The following is a 24,612-nucleotide window of genomic DNA, read 5'->3' on the forward strand; positions in this document are numbered from 1 at the left end:
GCCTACAGAAGCCTCCTTAGAGGTGCCACGACCATCTCACCCTAACCGGCAACATCAGCAGATGAAACCACTATGTGAGATGCACAGCCGTCCATACCACGTGTCAGTGCATACACAAAAGCTGCCACCCACTTCACAACAAGGAACTGCTCACCTGTAGCCAAGCTACGGAGCGACTACCTGGGAAAAGTTATAATGTCATGGCTTTAAGGAACTTTAATATGACATGGGACATTTGCCATGTCGGTCCACCAGTGACAAATGGAGGCGTGCCTCAATGCGAGAAATGGGTGGGGCTCACACTTCCATATATGTATTCCGTCAATTATAACAACGCCAGGAGGGGAAGAAAGGGATTGATTCTCCTGGGGAGGCAGCAGGAGGGAACCGTTGGAAGAAGGAGAGGATGGATGAAAGAGGGCACTCAAAACATGAAGGTGTGGGTTGTTCCGGTGAGGTCTGAGTAGGTGGAGGTGGACCAAGGGACCAGAGGGAGCAAGAGGAGCATTGAGGCAACTTGTAGAAAACGTGAGATATTGGCTGGTGAGTGAAAGCGGTACTGTGATGTAAGTTTGTGTGCAAGGTATGTGCTTAAGGTTGGTAGTAAGAGAGTAGGGAGTGAGTGAATGAATGAAAGAGTGAAAGGAGGTTGACCGAGGAGAAGGTGGGGAGGAGTAGCAGTAAAGGGGGAATAGTTGCATGAAGGAGGGATAGTACTGGTGTAGGAGAGGGGAGAGTAGTAGGAAGGAGACAGAGAGAGATGTCAACAGAGGGACAGTTAGAAATGCAGAGGGAGAAAGTAAGATGAGAGGGAGGAAGGGAAGGGAAGGGGAGATAGTATTGAGGAGAAGAGAGGGCGAGAGAGAGAGAAATATCAGGGAAGGGGCTGGAAGGATGTGGAAGACTAGCCGAGTGCCCAGAGTGATTGAAAGGCACTATCCAACCAGGGCCTCTCATAAGTGTCATATAGATTGTTCCCAGATAAAGACTGGATAGATCAGGTTTTTATATAATAAGGGTTATCGAGTACCAGCCTAGGTTTGGGGGACACCTGGGTTAGGATGGGACTGCCCATCCTTACGTTCGAAAGAGGGGGACGGCCATTAGGCCCTTTATCTGATTTCAAAATAAAGACCCATGAACTATATCTGGGAGTTGTTGTATTCTTGAGGCCATCTGTGACACACCATAATCATGTAAAAGATCTCAAAGCATCTGATTCGTGGCCAATGTTTAAATGATTCGAGGCACTAGGGCTTGTGGTACCGATTTCGCATGAGAAATAGTATGGCATCCTGACAGCTTCTACAACAGCCAAGCAAGCAAGCTAAGCAGTCAAGAAAGAATTCTGGGGCGCATACACTCTAAAGACTATGACTAGCATTTAGTTTCCCACCAGGAAGGTGGAGTCAAATGGATAGAGGAAAGGACTGAAGATCATGGTCCTATATAGAAGTATGGATTGCATAGGCTCTATTAAAGCCACATTTACTGACCTCATTTGAGCCTAGTTTTCTAAAAAAAACCTTGAATCATAATACTTGACTTCGAATCACCTGCTAATTGCTCGGCAGTGACTGTACTCGGAGATGAGACATGCAAGTTTGAATTAAAAGAAAAGCTTAATACTAGCCTTGGTAATGATAGTAAAGAAACCTATATTTTCCTAAAAATGCATCGTTTGTGATCGTGTAAAAAAAATACAAGCTTTGCCTTCTCATCTTAACATAAATTGTCAACAAAGTTCCAAAACAAATCTCATTGGGTCTTTCCTTTTTCTATTCCATGTATTTGAAGCTATTTGAAATATTTCAGTCACCCTTAACTTGATCAATCTTTTTCAGCTCAATTTAGCGTTATTCACATTGTGATATATATCTACACTCTTCTCCTTTTCAGATTATTTGAAACTCACCCAGAGTGCAAGGACGTTTTCTTTTTATTTCGAGATGTTGACGACCTCCAGAAGCTGAGGACCAGCAAAGAGCTTCGAACTCATGGTCTCAGGTATTCAGTGGGCGGTATTTGTCAGCCTGTGGTTGGTGCACAGCCGCTATAGTTTTGAGTGTTAAATTATTGCAGTCATATAATTCTGATATTGTTTTATGTAATAAGAGAGACAACCAGTGTGTCAACAGATATTTTGTCACCTAGATTATATTGTTTTTAATACATTTATTATGCAATTTTTCTATATAAATATGTATTCTAATAGTTTTACATTTTTTAATATATTTTAGTACCAGGCGGGGGGTGTAGCAGCCTCTCAGCCAATGAGAAAGCTCAGAAAGGGGGATTACCAGATTTCGCCCACCCGGAGCCTTCTCACTGCTGGAGGCTGCCATCTTCCCCTGCCGGGGAATGAGGTAAGTGGTCCCCTCTCCCTCCACAGATTTCCTGCCTCCACCCCCACTTACCTTCTGACACAGCGCGTCTGCTCCCGATCTGCGACAGGCTGCCATGGAAAGGAAAATATGACTACAATGTGTCCCTTCTCTCCTTTACATGGCAGCCATTTTTTTGTTTACCTTCTTCCTATTTTTTGAATGGCCATCATGGAAAGGGAGAAGGGACTATATGTAGTCCCTTCTCCCTTTCCATGACAGTCATTTTGTTTGTTTACTTAAAAAAATTATTTTCAATGGACGCCATGGAAAGGGAGAATGGACTTCGCTTTCCCTTCCACTGTGGCAATTTTTTTTCTTCCTGGAGCGCTTCGCAAAGGAAGAAAGACGCTTTTAGTACCGCGGTCCAACGGGCCGGGGTACTAATAGCAATAATCCCGTTGCCGGGGGGCATTACTGAGTGAGGTAATGCCCCGGGGTCTTCGCTAAAATGTAACTATGGGCCGCGGGCATTGCCAGACTCGGTAATGCCCCACCCCCCCAGCTCGGGGATTAATGCTTAAAAGGAAAATGTCCTCCACTTGCACGCTGTTAAGATTTTTGTGGGTCTAGACAGGAACGGCAGTATTTATGTAATCAAAACTTTAATTGGGGTAGTTCCTATATTCTTCAAAGGGTTTCTTCTTTTCTTTCCTATTCTCTTCAAAGGATTTCTTCATTTTTTAATTCTGTATCAGAACAAAGACTACAACTCGTGCGAGCATTGCCACTGGTGAGAGATCATGAGCCATAGTCCAAAACATCTGCAGAGCCACATGGTACAGACCCATTTGGTTAGGCTATATTATCTTAACTGAGAGAAGTCTTGAAATAAAGAAAACTCTTGATAAATTCACATGTATTGAAGATACACTTTTTTTCAAATATGTTGGGGATTAAAAACCCATCAGATTTTTTAAACATATTTTTTGAACATTTTTTTTTTAATCAGAGTCCTAAGTTCTGCACACCTGGAAACAAAATACATTTCTCAGAGTGTGTGTTTCTTTCCAATGGCATGCATGTTTTGACAAAATTGATATGTGAATGGTAAAAAAAGATGACCCTTGCTTCTGGACACAGTTTGCCTATGAAAAGGTGGATGTCCAAATTGATCACTTGATGGTTTGATGTTACTTATGAGACAATAGTGAAAAGAAATCGAAATGGGAAAAAACAAGCTGTCAGATGTAATGGACTGTGGCACTGTTTTGGAAATGGGTTTCTGATCAGAGAATATGTTACTTCCTACAGAGTCATGTTTTAACCAAGATTTGAAGACCCCCTATTATATATTTCTTTAAAATTATACTTTCCAAAATGGATGGCATATATTGTGTTATATGCCTGTATGAAGTGATTTCTCAAGAAAGCGCCAGCTAATAATTCGAACACACACTCAAGCCTTTCGCAGACAGAGCCGACGCATAACAGAACACACATTAACACAGAGACATGGGATTTAACCCTACGACAAATGAGTATGACTACAACTAGACTTTGCCCAGCTCTGAGAAAGGCTTGAGTTAGCCGAAACACGTGTCGTGCAAAAGGGCACCTCCAAGAATAAAAAAAGAAATGATGAGCACTAACTGAGTGTGTGTCTGAATTATTAGCTGGCGCTGTCTTGAGAAATCACTTCATACAGGTATATAATAGCGGTTTCTGGCTATATCAGCTTTTCTACAAGACGCAACAGATGACTTGCACTTAACCATCAGTAAAGTAATATCAGTCTATTCAACCTAACAGGCTTGGGAAGATAGCTTAGGGGCAATGCGTTTGTCTTGGGAGCAAGACGACGCATAGCAACACAGGTTCGATCCCCAGGTCCACGCTTAGAAACCTATGGGTATTAAGTGTGTTATAAATGACCAATCAATCAATCCAATATAGAGGAGTCGCTGCCTGACCAGTTTATTAAAGCCAAACTTCCTTCTTGTCTACAGTATATTGTGTTATATGGTGAGCTGACCTGCCAGGTCGATTTATTTTTTATATTGCGCACAATATTGTGCTTTGCGGTTATCCCAATGAATGATCAATTTGCAATGCATGCACTGCAACTAGCAATTCTCCAGCTCCTCACTGGCTTCTTTGTCTCTGTATCCCAAAAATCTACTATTTTGTCCCATGTTAAATTCTTTGCTGACTGGTCTAGATTGTAAATGGCTTTCGACAACTGCAGAATCTACTTCCTAACAATAGTAACGCATATTAAGTCCAACAAAATAATTGTAGTTTGTGTTTCCATTTTGTGAGTTTTATTGCTATCTTTCCGAAGTTTAAAGGCTTTCCTGAGGGTATCTCAGTGAAGCTGAATCAATTCTAGGCACAATACCCCTTAGGTATATTACGTGCCAGTAGATTGGGATGTGGAGCGTTCTATTCCCCCATGCGTTTAGTACATATTTTGAGGCACAGGTGTAGAGATGACAGCAACTACTGTCGGAAACCTTTACGAGCCCAGTTCATGTGGGATCTAACATTTGGAAGTCCCAGTTGCTTCAGATAAAGTGCTTGTGTCCGGGAATCAAGCACATTGTGTTGACTCTGGTGGATTATGTCTTGTACATCAATGAAAAGTATAGTTGCAAACACAGAATCCGAATACCAATTAAAACTATTCTATGCGTATTATGGGGTTTATTGTTCTGTTTTAAATCCTGAATCTCTATTTTATGCAGGGAGGCATTGTAATGCTACTTCAAATATTTGTGTGAAACACTGCCTGCAAATTTGTCATGATCAAAATCCAGCATATTCTGAACGGGAGGTACCCTGGAGATGTTCGCCCGAAGGCTTCTTTTCGAGTCCGGCAATAGAGCCTCACTGATCGATTACTGCCTGGTTGATTATTACTCCTGTTGGCTTGTAATAGATCTTGAGGTTTGTGAACGCCCAGAAAGCTACTGCAATCCGTTTGTTCTTTTTTGGGCCTTGCTGCTTCAAAATTCTTATTGGCCGCCTCTTCTCTTTTACCATTTAAATCATCCTGTACATTGAAATGATCGAAGGAGAAGTTAGTTTATATTTTAGAAGAGGCTGAGCCTGGCAGGCAAGGTTTTTACACTCTGGCCCAGTCGGATGATCCAGCAGTGGCACTTTTTGCTTATTAGGAATTATCCTCTTTCATCGTCAGGGTTTTAGTTCTTCTTCTGGCAGCTGGAAGAACAGGCGTAGGACGCTGGCTGGTTTGACGGTGACTGTTGTAGGGCAACATTTGAGTTGCGGGCAGCATCTAAGAATAACATCATGCTGGCGGGCATTCCGCATACTCTGCATACTGCTCATCGGTATTAAGCGCGTTATAAAAGAATAATTATAATTATATCAAGAGTATAACAAATATCTAAAGGCGAAGAAAGCAGCAGAGAAGCAGTGGGATATCCTAGAAAAGACAATTAAGGAAAATAACCCAAAGGGTTTCTGGAATCTTGTAGCTCGTGGATTTTCAAGCCATCCCCATGTGGATGGAAGCACTATGGCATTGTCTCAGTGGGTATCTTACTACAGGGCTATCCTATATGATGCTGAAACATCGGCTTCCCTCGGTGCTTGGAAACTGAGTTGTTCCAATAGCAGGATTATTTTTTAATTCCAAGAGGTTTTACGTGCCATTGAATACTGGAAGCCTGGCAAGACTGCTGGCCCGGACGGTATTAGGTCAGACGGTATGGTTGGCCCGATCTTGCAGAACCATTTTAACGTTAACGTGAGTGCATGTTCCTTGTTTCTTCCTGCTTCTTGGAAAAAGGGTATTATCATCCTTGTTTTCAAGAAAGCTTCATGTACTAAACCACACTGCACGTTTTTGATATTAGACTGCGCCTCTGAGAATTTTGCTTGCTTCTTGGCAGTGAGGCTCGCCTTACGAGCAACGGAAAAAAAAATGTTACCCTCCTTTACAAGCAGGATTCAGGAAAGGCTTCACCACAGTAGATCATGCCTTTGTTCTTAACATTATAGTCAAAAAGTATGCTTTATTAAGAGGCGGCTGTGTTTATGCTGCCTTTTTAGAGTTAGCTAAGGCATTCGACTCTGTGGATCGTGCCTTAGTGTGAGATAAACTCCAGAACTTGGGTGTGTCGCCCCCTCATTTACAGTTCATTATTTGTCTTTACTCAGGCTCAAAAGCCTCTGTTGCTGGCCAATTCGGACAAGGGGCATCCACAGAGATTACGGTTAAAGAAGAGGTGATGCGGGACTGTCCTATGGCTCCCCGTGATTTGTATCATCTTTTTATTTGATTGTATTCCCCCCTCTTAGCTGGCAGCAACATTTTCACCCTTTTTAAATAGTTAGCTACCCCTCACTGCTATACACAGACAATGCTATTTTACTTGATTTGACTCCGAAGGGACTTGGTCGTTGCCTGAGTTACGCAGTGAGCTACCTCAAGAAAACGGTTTAAACCTAAACCCTGCTATGATCAAAATAGTGGCTTTCGAAAGCAAAAAACCCAAATTCACTTGGTTGCTTAATGAATTCAAGATAGAAGTAGTGAGTACCTATCGCTTCTTGGGGGTGGTTTTTCAGGTAGTTGTTATTGGTCTCTACACCCGAAGCAGGTGGAAAGTCGTCTTTGCACAGGCTTGTGCGGCCTGGCGAGATGTTACTGTAAGTTTGGCGGCCGCCGGCTTGATGAATGTATGCAGGTTCTGGAGGCCAAGGTACATTCGGCCGCCCTCTACAGCAGCGAGATTTGGGGTAGATTTGGGTTAGTACGAACTGTTTTGCACTCGATCAATTACAATATGCGTTTATTCGGAAGGTGGTAGGTTTGGGCCCGAGCTCCCCAACGGTGGCTTTAATACTGGGAACTGGCACCCCACGTATTAGTGGGCTGATGAATTAAGATTGTTGGAGTTTTTTCCAGAAATTATTTTCAGGTTTTTCAAAAAATCCAAACATTAAAAATGTCATGGGTGAATTGGCGTTAAAGGGCTCGCAGGATATGTATCCTTGTTTGAAGAACTGTACTTCTATATGTTAAAAGTGGGGTATAGATATTGAACAGTTCAAGACTGACGCAATCAATAAACAGCTTAAAACGATAGCTAGGTATCTAGCTTGTGCTTGCAGTTCATTCAATTTGCTCTCCGGCTCACAGGCGTATAATGGCGATGGTGAGACTAAACATCTTGCCGTTGAGGGCCTGCATGTCCTGGCTGTATAAGAACAAGTATTGTCCTTTTGACAGCGGGATTCTTTATTAGAAGTCCAGTCGCCTATATATTTTAAATGGTTGCATGTTTATAAGGTTTATATTTAAAATGAAGTGTAATGTATGGTTGTATTTTATTGACTAATGTAAAGCCGAATAAAGTGTTAGAGTACAGTACCATACTCTCCGTTCTCCTCCTAGCTTAGGTAAATGTCATATTTTATCATTCTTCAATTGTGAGCATCTAAGGACAGTGCAGAAATATGATGATCCATTGATTTACACATAGCTCTGAAAGGTGCTCTCAAATGTGCCCTTCCAATTTACAAATGCTGGCAAACTGTTGCCACCAGTGGCCATAACTATGAGATGATCATGCCACATCAAATGCTGGAAGGGTATTTTGGAAAGCTGCACTTGCCACTGAATTCTACATGGGCTGTACCATCTCAGATGCATTTCTCTGCTGCTTTGAGGCAGCAGAGAGCTACCAGAGAAAGTCTGCCATTTTGTTATTGTGTGTATACTTCGTCGAAGCCTATGCGTTATACTTAATTACGTATCATTATTTTATGCCTTAATGACGGTTCTTTTCAAGCTGCTTAAAATCAGACTAATTCTCCTTTGTACTGCCTTAGCTTCACTCCTGTGGCCTTCTCTTTCTGGGAAGCCTGGTCTGCTTTGCAACTGTAATCCATTTGATCCCTGTAGGATCCTGCGTGAATGCTGTTTCATCTGATAACACGCTGGTGTCATCAAGAAGAGCTCACGTGTGACTGTAATTCAGCTGCAATTAGAGATAGTTTGATCCCTCTCTGGGGATTTCAAGCATGTTCCTACTCTATACTGTTCTTCTAGGGGCTAGAGAGCGAACAGGGTCGCTCCTCATCCGCCCACTGGTTGACGTATTGGGTAATGGGCAAGACCCCCCCACCCCCCAGTTCCCCATGATTCAGTCTCCCACATATCAAGGGGGGGGCATGCAAAGTGCACTGCTAAATAATAAACGTTTGATTTCAGTTTTATCAGAACATGTATTTTCTCACGGTACACGTACAAAAGCCTCATGTTAAAAAGCTATGTTAAAACGACCAATTAATTAATTTATGTTTTCTTAATTTTTGAACCATTCATCTTGCCATGTTATCGAATAGAAATTTGGAACAGAACATGCACAACAAGCTCAATACGACTATATTCTGGAATGTATACTTCTGGCATAATTCACTTATCTTGATAGCACCACTATGCTTGAAGTGGCAGAAATGAAAGTTACACCATTGGATTTATATTTTTATGAATGAAAGTATGTTATATTGTTTGCTCTTACATTTTCACAATATGAGCTACACCAAAAACAAATGTTTCAACTCAGGTAACCTGTTTACTGAAAAAGGTGGGTACAGCAAAACCAAAAGCTGATGCTGGAATGTTTGGAACACATCATAACCACTGGCACAGCTCTGGGCAACCCTCCAGCATTCCAAGCCATTACAGAAGAGAAAAGACCATATGCAAACCAGGATTGGCTCCAGCCCAAATGAGGCAGTCCAGCCCGAACTGCTAGGCTACATCCCTTCTGCACAAGACCACATTGAACAATAAATGCAGGGTGGAAAAACGCATAGGCTAAACCTAAATCTAAGAAGGGAGCAAGTGACGATCATCAAATGAAAAATACAGCAGTCCTAGTGGCGTTGTGTCAAAATAAACGGGCCTATACTAAGAAAAATCTATTGGCAATTCGTTACAACTAATTATAGAAAAACAGTGGGATAGGGTTTCAATAAAGAAAAGAAGTGTTCCAAATAATAAGTCAGGATGTGATTGGCAGGGATCTCCCTCCCCCACATTTTCAGCATGGGACAAGGTGAGACCTTGGAGCACAGCACACACTTGAGCTTTCTCAGCACGACCTGATAGTTCCGTGCCAGCTAGCACAGTACACCCTCGAACTTTGCTCAGCACGATCTGACAGTTGCATACTAGCTATTCGGCACATCGATGGTCTGATGTATCCAACAAAAACACAAACAAAAAGTTATTTTGCACATTTCACGAGAGATGACCAGCTTGCAGACCATGCTCTCGAAGGAAGAGTATGGCTGGGTGGGTATGACGGAAGTAGGGACCCACTCAGGGAAGATCAGGGCAACCCCGCCACCAGCATGGTTAAGGCAAGGCTTGGAGATTGTCTTATAGCTATCAGGGAGAAAGGAGTCAAAAGCAATGACTGAGCTGGCATTGAACCACGTCTCGGTAAGAGCGAGGATATCAAGCTCAATGTCTTCAAGGAGGAGGCAGATGTCGGCAGAGTATTTGATAGCGGAGCAAGCATTAAATGTGGCTCGATGCAATAGGTCACTGCCTTTGAAGGTTTTAATGAGGAGTGTTCAGAAGCGTGGTACACCAGTCAGGGGAGGGAGGACAGAGCGAGCAAGAGGAAGGAGTAGCAGGTGTCAGAGGAGGGGGGCAGAGAGAGAGGAAGGAGTAGCAGGCTTGGGAAGGAAGTTGATGAGAGACGGCAAGCACCGGTCGAAGAGGAGGAGGAGGAGGTTGGGTTGAGGACCCTGAGCCATGATAGTGCCATTGCGATAGACATTAATGATACACATGGATGCTGAGAAGCCAGCCAAGAGTACTTACCATCTAGTGCCACCATTAATGGGTGAAGATGTGAGAGGAGAGAGAGTGGAGTTAAGATGAGGAGTCCAGCGATCTGTAAAGGGGACAGAAAAGAGGATATCCGTGAAAATCTGTCTGGAAGTGGCGCTGACGTAGGTGTCTGCAAATGGTAGGACGGGATTAGTGGTCAAGATGTCTTTTTAAAAACGTTTTCCTTCCAGACTTTGTGAGAGAGGGAGGATAGGTGATAGTATAGCAGTTACAATAGATAGGGAAGATGGTGAGTGCCATAGGGATTGTGGGAAGATAAGGATGGAAGATAGAGGAGAGACTGCACAGCACAAACGCAAACTCACCAGGCGGCCTAGTAGCCAAGAAAGCAAGATGCAATAGAAACACTCAAGTACCAGAAATGGGGATGCAGAGTTATTAAAGACACACCAGGATTCAAATTACCAAAAAGCACAGAAATGCAATGCAAAATGGGGGTGCAGAGTTGTTAAAAAACCCACCAGGAGTCGAATTACCAAAAAACACAGAAATGCAATAAAGAGAGGGATAAGGTAAGGCATAGGAAGGCAGAAAGGCATAGGCACACCTAGGTTCAACAGTTGTGTGAGTTAGTAAAAAGGAATAACAATGTCCAGCACAGGACTCGCATGTATTCTTGGTGGTAGAACAAAGTTCTAGAAGCACAAGTTCATGGGGTAACAGGCGGCATGCTTGGTGACTGTTCCATGTGGTCAGTAGTGAGCATGAGGGTCTACAGGGCAAAAAAGAGGGGGCCGTCCCAGCCCTCATGGCCCTCATAGGCACAGACAGGGGTCTTAGTGAGGGTCTTTGTTGCTGGGACGGCTTAGCCTGCCGGCTCCCTTGATGGGCTTAGATGCCAGCTGTTAGCCAATCACTGAGAACAAAGAACAAGCCGGCAGTCCGGGTGCCTGTGTTGGCAGCGACTATATTGAAAATGTAAAGCCCTGCTTATTACAGATACATCCCAGCTGGGCATTATAGGTTAAAACAGGTGCAATCCAGCTGCAAAGAACGAATATATCCCTAAGGTGGGATTTAGGAACACACAGCACCTAAGATATTGCTAGGTGTGATTACTAGAAAAGATTGCGCAAAATCATATTAACGCTTCACAAGCCCTGGTGGGCTTACCTAGTAGTTAGTGCAGCTTTAAAGATGATAGTTGCGCTGGTGAATCTTCATGCAGAGGAGATGAGGCAGCCCGCGTCCGTGTCGAGGTGGAGGGAGAAATGGAGAGACGAGCAGAGATGTTGTTAAGAGTTGTTAAGCTCTTTAAGTAAATCCAAAAAACTTGACTTGTAATGTTAAGTCATGCATTCAGTCTGTAATTGTCAAGATTTTTGCATGAACCTTTTTTGTAAATAGGGATTACATTTGAAAGTGTGCAAGCCACAGGCATAGTTGAGTCTTGAATAATGTGGTCATGTAGTACATATAAGAATGATGACCCCAAAGTCGCGGTTGCTTAAAGGACAATGTTCTCCAAACCATCTGAACTCAGAGCTCTAGAATTGACCTTTCCTATGTCATATTCAGACAATTCTGATTCTTATACTAGCTTCTCATATAAGTACCCATATATCTGCTTTAATAGGATTACCCTAAACTGGAACAGTCGTCATCTGCTTGCTTGCTACTTTTGCCCAGAATTATTTTGTGCTATGAGACCTCATGATAATCACCATCTCTTGCCACTGCTTGTCTACTTTGTTTTCTGTGATATTTATATACAATCAACCAATGTTATAGCTTTGTTTGGCTTTTCTAATGTGTTCTCAAGTTCAAACTTGTCAACGAACACACTATTTGTCTGCGTCGGTTCTAATCGTAATAATATTTAATCAGAAGCTCTAAGGAAGCAGAACATGAATGAGGCCTGGAAGTTTGTTAGTGGCAGGAGAATAGTTATCAGGACAAAATGATCCATTCAAGTTCCGAGAACAAATAATTTTCCGAAATCTTCCCGGACAAGCCCAATTGAGATAATATTCTGTATGTACATGTGTTAAGATGGATTTCTGGACTCTGACCTGGAGGGGCAGAGGTTCAGAAGGCCAGCCTATTTTCTTGGAACAGGGTAAACTCTGGACAAGCCAGACCAATCAGGGTAGCGATGGCGGCGGTCAAGACTAAGTTCCAAGAGGGGCGAGGGTGACTGAAAGACCTCAATGACCACACAAAGCAAGGTCACTTACAAATTACTCCAGACAGGTGTTATATTAAAAATATAGACACATTTATTACAAGGCCTTTGTAACATCGACCATAGCAAAGAATCACAATAATACTAAAGTAAACCAACACATCACAATCAATAAAATATATATATACAAGACCGAGGGGTCTAAGGAGTTATGAGCACATAATATGTAGACCACCTAGATGGGGAGGAAAACAGGCAGTGCAAGTAATCATTAGACCCAGTTTGACATTAGAAATACACCTAACTAGGAGGAAGTCCGAGCCCTACGAAGAGAGGAGCCTTATGCTCAAAAGTACCTGCACGCGCTGGTGCCAATGGATAAAGTAGGGTCTCTTCAAGGGTCTCAGGCAGTTCAGGAAGGTGAATGAAGCGATGCAGAACAAGTCCCCACTACTCAATCAAGGCCTCTACTTGTGGGCAGAGGTAGGGTGAGAGTGCGGGATAGAGTCGCTATTTCACAACAGCGGTAGAAAAGAAATGGGCTCCTGCGCGAGGGGCCACCGGTTGGGGTATGGACTACTCACCGGTCCCCGACGCAGGCAGACCCAGACTTCTCCAGTTGAGTTCACGTTGCTGGCAGGTTCAGCTGCGATGATCAGGACGTCTCGACACCGTGTAGATTCTGTGTAGCAGGATGCAGGGTCGAGGGTGTCCCAAATGCAGCAGATGTGCACAGGTTGTTACTGCAGCAGGCCAACATGGCAACCGCGTTTACTCGGGTCCGGGCGCACTCGTCTCACTTCAGACCTGGGAATACCAATTGTACGAAATTCGGTGTGAGGGGGCCGGGGACGCAGAGCAAGCAGTAAACCAAGTTTCGAGGGCTTCCCCGAAACGGCGGTGACAGAGCAAAGCATCCTGCGTAAGCTGGTCAGCCCACTGGTTGGCCCAGGGACACTTCCAAAGAGGCTTACCTGCAGGGTTTGATGAAGGTGCCGGGAATAGTTGATCCCACTATTCCAATGGGTCGAAGTGCCTTCGCAGACCTTCTAGGACAATCAGATGCAGAGGGGTCTCGCAGGACGACAGCGGTTCAGGGTGCCAGACCTTCAGCGGGTCACCAGCGGTTCCTCGACTCATCTTCTTGTTGCAGGATACTTGGCTCCTTATCCCTTGTTCGGTGTGAACTCAGGAGATCGACATGGTAGTGGTGTTTTCAGCCTCCTCTTATCCAAAGTTCCCTTTGCACCAAAACGGAGAGGACCCAATGGGAGATCTGCTCACAAACACTCACACCATACATGGACCTATCACGGACCACGGTGGTCCCAGGCATTCAGGACACTCCAGACTCTCTGGCACCCAGGATGTGTATTGGGAACAGACATCCCAGCCCACATCCTGGTGGCATACACACAAGGCATGCAGAAGCCCGCGAAAGCTTTGGGTTTTGCAGGAAAGTGCATGACCAAATAAGAATTGACTCTGGTCGGCTCGACCTGGGGAAGGTGAAGGGGCAAGACGGTCAGAGGTCAGGACAAAGAACCTCGTGGCATGGCCATTTTGGAGCCAGGCCACTCATTTGTGCCAAACGCTGTAAGCGCGGATAACATGGTGAAAAAAGGGTTCAACACACAAGAGAAACGATAGCTGCCACCAGTCCTGTCCGTGACACACTTGCACAGTCCATAATAATTCCAGCAAGAGTTTCTAGGGCCTGTGGAATGACTAGAGACCCAAGAGCATGGTAAAGTAAGTTACCGTGCACTCTTGTGTCATGTTGCACAAAAACTGCAACATGAGGAAAGGACTAAGGGAAACAAAGTCTCCCAATACTGACTGTCTTAAGGGCATGTCAGTTTCCCCATAAGAATTGAGCAAAAGCCCAGAGGGGTGCGGCAGAAGGCTGCACTTCTCTGGCAAAGTCTAGATTCGGGTGTAAAACAGCAAAAAGTTTGGGGGTTGCCACATCGAGGGAAAATTACATACAATTATTAAATCTTTCCTAACACTAGCCCCTCCCAGACTAAGGACAGGGGAACTAATCCAGCCCTGGATGAGTTTCTTGTTCAGGTCGGTTAAACATTCTGGACAACCCATCAGCATTGCTATGTTGGACACCTGGCCTATGCTCAATAGTGAAGTCATAGCCTTGTAGACTTATGGACCACCTAAGCAACTTTGGATTCTCTCCCTTCATGTTAATCAGCCACTTTAAGGGCTTATGGTCAGTTTGCACAGTGAAGTGGGTCCCATAGAGGTAGGGCCTCAGCTTCCGTAGGGCCCACACAACAGAGAAACATTATTTCTCTACTGGCGACCATCTGAGCTCTCTGTCCTTAAGCTGGTGACTAATGAAGCCAATAAGGTGTTCCTTACCCTTCTCATCTACTTGTGATAGTACAGCTCCTATCCCAGTGTCAGAGGCATCTGTCTGCACAATAAAAGGTCTTTGGTAACCAGGGGCCTGGCACAAGGAGTCTTTTAAGCCATTGAAGGCCTTCTGACACTCTTCAGTCCATGTCACCTTCTTGGGTTTCTTTGGAGTGGTGAGAGCAGTCAGAGGGGCAGCTATGGTGCCATAGTCTGCCATGAAATGTTGGTAAGACACTGTGAGTCCTAAGAAGGCTCTCACTTGGGTCTGTGTAGTGGGGGTAGGCCAGTCTTGTACAGCTTGTACTTTACTGGGTAGAGGCTGTATCCTCCCTCCACCTACTTCATGTCCAAGGTAAACCACTGAGCCTTGTCCAATCTGGCATTTACTGGCCTTTATGGTCAAGGGGGCTTTCTGAAGAGCCTGTAACACAATCCCAAGGTGTTTCACCTGGTCTTCCCAGGTGGCACTGAAAACTACTATATCGTCTAGATACGCAAGACAGAATTCATCCAACCCATTCAACACATGATTCACAAGCCTCTGGAAAGTGGCAGGTGCATTCTTCAACCCAAAAGGCATTACCCTGAACTGGTAAAGACCTTCTGGAGTTGAGAACGCTGTCTTCTCCTTGGCATGTTCTGCGAGGGCTATTTGAAAGTAGCCTGCAGTGTGGTCAAACGTGCTGAGGTACTTGGAGGCACCCAAGGTATCCACCAGCTCATCTGTTCGAGGCAAGGGGTGTGCATCTGCCTTGGTGACAGCATTCAGAGCCCTGTAATCCACGCAGAACCTTAATTCAGAAGTACCTGCTTTTGGAACCAAAATCACAGGGCTGGACCAAGGACTACTAGAGGGTTCAATCACCCCAAGATCTAACATTTTGTTTACCCCCATCTTAATGTAAGACTGTACTTTGTCTGACATCCTGTATCCCTTACTTTTGGTAGGTACACTGTCTCCTGTGTCTGTTATGTTTGCACCAAGGTGTCAAACCAGGGAACTGTGAAAACAGGGGGGGGGGGAATTGCCTAAGCAAACACTTCACCTCAGCCTGCTGATCAGAAGTCAGGTTAGGGGGCACTCGGACACCCTCAAAGGAGCTATCAGAAGGACTGCTTTGAAACAGGTCGGTGAGAGGTTCAGACTCCTCTTCCTCAACATCTGAAGCCAATAGCAGTGCTGCGATTTCAACTCTTGGGATGAAAGACTTCAGCCTATTTACATGGAACACCTTTGGAGCCTGTCCAGGCCTTCCAAGGTCCACTAAATAGTTGACCTCACCCAGGGGCTGTGCCACTGTGTAAGGGCCTGACCATTTATCCTGTAAAGCTCTAGGTCTTATGGGATTCATGATCAGGACTTGCTGACCAGGTGTGAAGTTGATAAGGGAAGCTTTCTGGTCATATCAATGTTTCACCAGGGCTTGTCCTGCCTTCAACTTATCACTAGCCAGACCCATCAGGAGTACCATCCTTTTTCTGAGCCCTAACACATAGTCTACTGCGTTGGTAGTAATAGGGGGAGTGGGCATCTCCCATCCCTCCTTGACTATGGCTAAGGGTCCACGCACAGGGTGACCAAACAGAAGTTTGAAGGGGCTGAAGCCAACACCCTCCTGTGGTACCTCTCGGAAGGCAAACAGTAAGCATGGTAAAAAAAAGATCCCATTTTCTTCTCTGAGGTTCTTCCAGAGCCCCAATCATACTTTTTAAGGTCCTGTTAAACTGTTAGACCAGACCATTGGTCTGGGGATGGTATGCGGAAGAAAACTTGTAGGTGACCTCACATTCCTTCCACATAGCCTGCATATACTTCGACATAAAGTTGCTGCCTCTGTCAGACACAACTTCTTTAGGGAAGCCAACCCTAGTAAAGATGCAGAGTAAAGCTTTAGCGACTGACTTGGCAGTCACAGTTTTCAATGGGATGGCCTCAGGATATCTGGTGGCATGGTCGACCAATACCAGGATAAACCTATTGCCTGAGGATGTTTGGGGGTCAAGGGGACCAACTGTGTCGATCCCTACCCTCTCGAATGGTACTCCCACAACTGGGAGTGGTACCAATGGAGCTTGGATTGTTGAACCACTCTTACCAGATAACTGGCAGGACGCACGACTCTTGCAGTGACTTTCTACTTGCACCCCCATCTTGGGCCAGTAGAAGTGCATGGATAAACTTTGCTTGGTCCTCTTACTACCAAGGTGACCAGCAAGGGGCACTTCATGCGCAAGCTGCAGGAGGAAGGGTCTTACAGCAAGGGGAACCACCAACCTCCTATGGTGTCCTTCTTTAGACTCTGTGGGCTCACTATACAGGAGTCCCCCTTCCCAATAAATCCGATGCTTCCCAGGAGGTTCACCCTCAAGCTGGGAGCAGGCCTGGCTCGTTAGGCCTTCCAGAGATGGGCACTCACATTGGCCTTTACTGAATTCTTCCCTGTCAGGACCACCTTCTACTAACAAATCCTTTAGTTCAGGATGGTCATTGGGGTCAAATACTTCAGGCATCACCACCTCCTCGTCAGGTCCGGGTGATTGACCAACTTCCTCCACCACAGTGATAGGCGAGTTAGGGGGAATATTCTCTTTCCCTCTTCTTGGTTTTCTGACTCCTTTAGCCTTGGGTTTCTCCTTTGGCTGGGGCAGGGCATTGGTCTTGGCCAATGCTGCCCTCTTTTGAGACCTTGTGCAGGGTCTGTCAGCATTATCTCCCACAAGCCCTAAAGCTCTGAGATCATTGCCCAACAAGATCTTTCCTGGGACACTCCTCTGAATGCTCACTGGAATCCTGACTGCTGTACCATTGATAGTAAGATTTACAGGTATTACTGGGAACATGAGAGGTGGGCTGTCAGCCAATTTAGTGGGCATCAGAGTAGCTCTGGCAACTTTCTCTGGGTCTATCAAGGTAGAATCCACTACAGTTCGACTGCACACACTATCCCTAAGAGCTGGAGTATCTACTCCATTGATCAGCACACTGTCTTTAAAGTAGTGCTTGGTGTTATCTGGAATCCTAGCATAAGCCCCTAAGACTTTAGGCTCCCAGGAACCCAGGGAAACTAAAACTACCTCCGCTTCTATCCCACTGGGGAAGGAGTCTGAGGAGAAGGATGCTCCGGTAATCTCTTCTTCCTCGTAGGAGGAGAAGGCCAGATTAGCAGAGTGGACCCCCAAGGTTTTGACCTTACATCTGGGATCCCCCTTCACGTGGTCAGTTGCTCCACAAGCAAAACAAGATCCATTGGGTCTGTTTACATAGGGAGGCTTATTATAACCAAAGTTCTGTTACGGAGGCGGACCTCCACTACTCTGTGAGTTCTCTTGTGTCTTACCCTTATTTTTCTTTTTGTGGCCCTTTTGGGAAGAAGATTTATCAGTTCCCCCACCCTCCTTACCTTTGGACTTTTTCCCTTCCTCCTGCTTACCAGGATGAGTCTTGTCCTTATGGGACACTCGATGTGACACCCATAAATCTGCTGCAATGGCAAGATTCTTAGGATCTATCTCCTTTGAATCTGCCAAATGCTGCTTAAGCTCGGGGGAAGAAGATGCAAAAATATGTTCCAGCATGACAAGACTTATCATACCTTCAAAGGTAGAAACCTTATAACCTTCGACCCAGCCAGTCAAGTTTTTTAAGGATTCAGTTACATAAGATACCCAAGTACCACCTTCTTTTTCCTTATACTCTCTGAATCTTTTTAAGTATTGGGCAGGAGTCTTTCCAAACTTTAAAATGAGTCTGTTTCAACATTGCAAAATCTGCTCTCTCAGCCTTAGACATTTCCATAATGGCACTGCAGCCAGAATGGGGCAGTCTGCTAAGTAACCAGGCAATTTTATCAGCATTGTCAACTTGTTGAACTTCACATGCATACTCAAATGTATTCGGCCAGTCCATAATGTCATTCGTTTCCTCATACACACTGAGCAGATCTTTTGGAAACCTTGGATGAGAGGAGGCCCCAAACCCAGGTCCAGGACGCTTGGATCCATTGGCAACTTGAAGCATGGCCAGTTCCAACTGGTGATCCCTGTCTTTCTGTTTTTCTGCCTGTTCTATCTTTAGCTTGGCCCTATTGAACTCAAGCTCTTCCTGGAGTTTGGCCATATTGAACTCAAGCTCCTTCTGCCTAAACAGCAGCTCTTGTTTCTTGAATTCAAGCATGGCTTCCCCATCAGCACTGGCAGAGGAAACATTGGACATTTCACCCTCCCTGTCCTCATGGTCGCTGGGGGGCAGTGCAGCGGCATAACTGTCAGTTCTACCAGTGAGAGCAGCCCCACCTCCTTCTGCACTGTCCTCTGAAGCTATAGCGCTAGGCTGAGCTTCTTGCCATGCCATGATTCTTTGGATCATTTCCATTTTGGTACCTTGAGAGGAGACACCTCTCTCAGCACACATCTTTTTCAATGTTTCGGATTTAGAAGCATTTAAAGTTAACACAGTACTTGTTTCCATACTGTTAGATAGGACTATGGCGTTTAAAAAGTTATACTATGACAATTCACTATGAGTCCTGGTAGGAATAACTTGAAATGCCTTCGCTCGTGCGCAACACCGGATACCTTCAGTCCTATCCCACCGCTGTACACCAATTTGTTAAGATGGATTTCTGAACTCTGACCTGGAGGGGCAGAGGTTCAGAAGGCCAGCCTAGTTTCTTGGAACAGGTTAACCTCTGGACAAGCCAGACTAATCAGGGTAGCGATGGCGGCAGTCAAGACTAAGTCTCAAGAGCGGTGAGGGTGACTGAAAGACCTCAATGAGCACACAAAGCAAGGACACTTACAAATTATTCCAGACAGGTGTTATATTAAAAATATAGACACATTTATTACAAGGCCTTTGTGACATCGACCATAGCAAAGAATCACAATAATATTAAAGTAAACCAACACATCACAATCAATACAATATATATACAAGACCGAGGGGTCTAAGGAGGTATGAGCACGTAATATGTAGACCACCTAGATGGGGAGGAAAACAGGCAGTGCAAGTAATCATTAGACCCAGTTCAACATCAGAAATACACCTAACTAGGAGGAAGTCCGAGCCCTACGAAGAGAGGAGCCTTATGCTCAAAAGTACCTGTACGCGCTGGTGCCAATGGACAAAGGAGGGCCTCTTCAAGGATATCAGGCAGTTCAGGAAGGTGAATGAAGCGATGCAGAACAAGTACCCACTACTCAAGCAAGGCCTCCACTTGTGGGCAGAGGCAGGGTGAGAGTGCGGGATAGAGTTGCTATTTCGTAACAGCGGTAGAAAAGAAACAGGCTCCTGTGCGAGGGGCCACCGGTTGGGGTATGGACTACTCACCGGTCCCCGACGCAGGCAGACCCAGACTTCTCCAGTTGAGTTCACGTTGCTGGCAGGTTCAGCTGCGATGATCAGGACGTCTCGACACCGTGTAGATTCTGTGTAGCAGGATGCAGGGTCGAGGGTGTCCCAAATGCAGCGGACGTGCGCAGGTTGTTACCGCAGCAGGGCAACACGGCAACCGTGTTTACTCGGGTCCGGGCGCACTCGTCTCACTTCAGACCTGGAAATGCCAAGTGTACGGAATTCGGTGTAAGGGGGCCGGGGACGCAGAGCAAGCAGTAAACCGAGTTTCGAGGGCTTCCCCGAAACGGCGGTGGTGACAGAGCAATGTGTCCTGCGTAAGCTGGTCAGCCCACTGGTTGGCCCAGGGACACTTCCGAAGAGGCTTACTTGCAGGGTTTGATGAAGGTGCTGGGAATAGATGATCCCACTATTCCAATGGGTCGAAGCGCCTTCGCAGACCTTCTAGGACAATCAGATGCAGAGGGGTCTCGCAGGACGACAGGATGCCAGACCTTCAGCGGGTCACCAGAGGTTCCTCGACTCAGCTTCTTGTTGCAGGATACTTGTCTCCTTATCCCTTGTTCGGTGTGAACTCAGGAGATCGACATGGTAGTGGTGTTTTCAGCCTCCCCTTATCCAAAGTTCCCTTTGCGCCAAAACGGAAAGGACCCAATAGGAGATCTGCTCACAAACACTCACACAATACCTGGACCTATCATGGACCACGGTGGTCCCAGGCATTCAGGACACTCCAGACTCTCTGGCACCCAGGATGTGTATTAGGAACAGATATCCCAGCCCACATCCTGGAGGCATACACACAAGGCATGCAGAAGCTGGCGAAAGCTTTGGGTTTTGCGGGAAAGTGCATGACCAAATAAGGACTGACCCGGGTCGGCTCGACCTGGGGAAGGTGAAGGGGCAAGACGGTCAGAGGACAGGACAAAGAACCTCGTGGCATGGGCATTTTGGAGCCAGGCCAATCATTTGTGCCAAACGCGGTAAGCGTGGATAACATGGAGAAAAAAGGGTTCAAAACACAAGAGAAACGATAGCTGGCACCAGTCCTGTCCGTGACACACTTGCACAGTTCATAATAAGTCCAGCAAGAGTTTCTAGGGCCTTTGAATGACTAGAGGCCCAAGAGCGTGGTAAAGTAAGTTCCAGTGCACTCTTGTTTCATGTTGCACAAAAGCTGCAACATGAGGAAAGGACTAAGGGAAACAAAGTCTCCCAGTACTGACTGTCTTAAGGGCATGTCAGTTTCCCCATAAGAATTGAGCGAAATCCCAGAGGTGTGCGGCAGAAGGCTGCGCTTCTCTGGCAAAGTCTAGATCCGGGTGTAAAACAACAGCAAAAAGTTTGGGGGTTGCCACATGGAGGGAAGATTACATACACTTATGAAATCTTTCCTAACAACATGTAGTAAATCATGTTAGGATTCTATTATATCCGTCATTGCTTTAATTTTTTATGAGACCAACTAATACAATTACGTTCCGTATTCAAAAATGCTTTATCCAAATTCAATGGCACACAAGATTTACACATTTGCAAATTCAAAGGTACTGCTACTAAAGCATGGTCCCTTGCATCAATATGTCTAATAGACATACACTTAGAAACACTGTAAAGGTATGTGATCATAAAGATAAACTGAAGTGTTGGACATGGAAAAATGAGAAATCAAAATCTACACTGGATTATATCTCCGTGGCTAAAACCATTAAGCATCAGCATATGTGTACCTCTCTCCATCCATATACACACAAATTAGGCATGGGTGACTAGCAGGGAATTGGTCAAGCCCTCATAAACTTTAATGGCCATTATGCACACATGCATACTAGCACCTCCCAACCTGTTCAGACTTCAGTGTCCCGAAGGCATTGATCCTGCAGCGCTTTGGCACCACACCTGGCGATATACAAATGACAACATGAAATGAAATATGCCAGTCATAAAGCAATTCTGTCCATGCTTTCCTCTGAGTGTTCACTCTTTTGTGGTGCAAGTGAGCCCCAAAGTAAATCAAACTTCAGGGAAAGTTCTACCCCCTCAGGCAAAAAGACAGATCAGAGCAGCGTGCATTGAAATCAATTGCTAAAAGAATATGGTTAGCAGTTGAAGTTGCAGTCTTATACTCAAGAAGATATGCCATTGCAACCCTACGCATCTGGCATGTATGTGTTTCGGGAGGCTAAAGGGATTGATTATGAGCCAATCTTCCTTGTTAGAATTATGAGTCTGTTTTAATCGGAATCCTAGCAAGTCTACAAATACCAGCTGAATCTCAATAATTTATAAAGGTAGGGCATTATGAAGTGCCATAAAAATCATCCCCCTAGAACACTGGCCCTTCATCCCCTTAATCGCGTTTTTAAACATACAGTTAAACCCATCAGGATATACAGGGTAGACAAGCCAGGTTTCCTGTAGACAAAAATTAATGTTACATTACATCAGATAAAGTACAACCTCCTTGTTTAAAATCAAGTGATTAAGTCCTTGAGAGTTCCAAGAGACCAAATGTCTCACTGGGCCCTTGATTTAGGGTAAGATTGTAGATCAGTGAGAAGCCAAGACTAGTCACAGATCTTTTCCACCTCTGCATAGACCTCTCAAAGTCTAACCAAACACAACCACAACCTAAAAGCACAACAGCCCGCACAAAGTTCACTACACCGCAACAACAAAACAAACCACACATAGCTTTGCACAACAGCACATGGCGGTAAAGCACACCAAGCTCAGCGAACAGTGTTAACCGAGCTGAAGCTGCCAACAGCACATCACTGCTCTCTTGCACTGATCCCGCTCCCTCCCACTAACTTCACCCCCCCACCCCTTTTTTCCTTTTCAGATCCACCAGAGCCCCAGGGGACCACTCCGGTGGTGAAAGTGCACGGTACAAATATCCTTTAACATTAACCATTAAAATACTCAGTGTTAAAACTAAATTCTCTCTTTTCATGGTTAATTAGGTCACAATTACCTTTAAAATGAATGAACTCTTGAAAGCACCCACTATTTCTCTTATGGATTTCATTATACCGCAGTGAACCAGATTCAACCCTCATTTGTTGAAGCTTCTTACTTATTTAATTTTATTGTGACTTCATTTTTTTCAACCTTTCACAAATACAAATCCATACAGATGGCCCACCTTCAATTCCCTCGAATTCTGGGCCCAGGCCCGACTATTTCAAATGTACAGACTGTGTTAAACTTTATTTTCAAATATTCCCAGATTAGGAAATTCCCAATAAATTGTTTAACGTATGAAGTTGTACCCACTCTCTCCTGAATATAACATATACATTCCGAGGCATGATTAGGTGCTGACAAATTTTCTATCGATTGCTCCCTGGCACGGTCAGAATACATATATCAAAACACTTTTACAAATGGCTTGCACTTCTGACATAATAATTTTGAGAACAAGGGGGTCTTAAAGTGAGTATGCAAATAAGAAATGTTCTTGTGGTATGGGAATTCTAAATGTTCCAAACTGTGTGACACAAATACCCTAATATTAGGAATTTCATGAAACAGCTGTCAGACCTGACTGCGATTCAGCGGTTAACACTTCTCTGCACTTACCCCAGTCTCAACCTACCGGGTGCACTTGATCCTTCCCCTCCATGTGAACCTCTGTGCACTTGCACAATCCGTACGCACCACGCTGGAGATCGTCTGTCTGTTCTCCCTTGTCTTCACCCCTAATTTGCACTGTTAAAACTGCAGAATCGCTGTAAGGCCTATTTGCTGTCTCCCAAACTGTTAAATGTATTCTTTACGCACTTACTCTGCCTGTGCAGACTATTATCATCTCAGAAATTCAAGGGCTCTGAGAGACTGTTTTTTCCCCCTGCTCCCACCTTCCTTGAGTGCTCTGAAACACTTGCCTATGTGTAGGCGCTATATAAATAAACAATACAATACAATCAAATAGGTCTTCTAAAACCAGAACCAACTGCTTAACCACCATATGTTGTTTGGAAACTCAACAATACCTTTAAAGGTTGTCACAAAACAATGATTCTAGAACTGGCAGGCAGCAATGGAAGCTTGAGAGTTTTGCTCCTGCCCAGACAACCTTGCTAATCTAATTATGGCAGACCCAGTGGACACGCCCTCCATCAGGAGATCAAGAGTAGGGAGTGAATATGAGGAGGGACCTGCTGACACTCTGAATGGAGACTCCCAGCCCTCAAAAAGAGTCAAAGATGAGAATGAAAAGAGCTAGGTTGGAGCCCGGTGTTATGACTGCCTCTCAGTCATTAACTTGATAAAAGGATACACTGTCACAGTGAAGGAGTCTTCAGTAGATTTATTCCAGTTACTTAGATAATCAGTTGTAAACAGTATCATAAGAAGATTAAGAGGAATCAGGACAAGAGCCCACTGGCTCCCACCACCCAGGCTAACATCTAAACTGCCTGGCTGGAACCCCCACTCAACCACAAATATTCCACACTCACCATTCCAACTCACAGCATACATTCCACAGATGACATAAGTCCAGGCACACCTCATGCAGCAGGAA

The 24,612-nt window shown here is 44.9% G+C and overlaps 1 protein-coding gene across 1 annotated transcript in view; it reads left to right on the plus strand.

Annotated features, from left to right (window-relative positions):
- Nucleotides 1-24,612, plus strand: part of LOC138526814 (neuroglobin-1-like) — a 255,568-nt gene that overhangs the window by 36,758 nt on the left and 194,198 nt on the right. The window contains exon 2 of the mRNA XM_069637512.1: nt 1,900-2,007. Within this exon, the coding sequence (XP_069493613.1) occupies nt 1,900-2,007 (108 nt within the window). The remainder of the gene's footprint in view (nt 1-1,899; nt 2,008-24,612) is intronic.

Source organism: Ambystoma mexicanum, chromosome 14, assembly GCF_040938575.1.
Source record: "Ambystoma mexicanum isolate Mex_15411 chromosome 14, UKY_AmexF1_1, whole genome shotgun sequence".
In the NCBI taxonomy this organism is placed as follows: Eukaryota; Metazoa; Chordata; class Amphibia; order Caudata; family Ambystomatidae; genus Ambystoma; species Ambystoma mexicanum.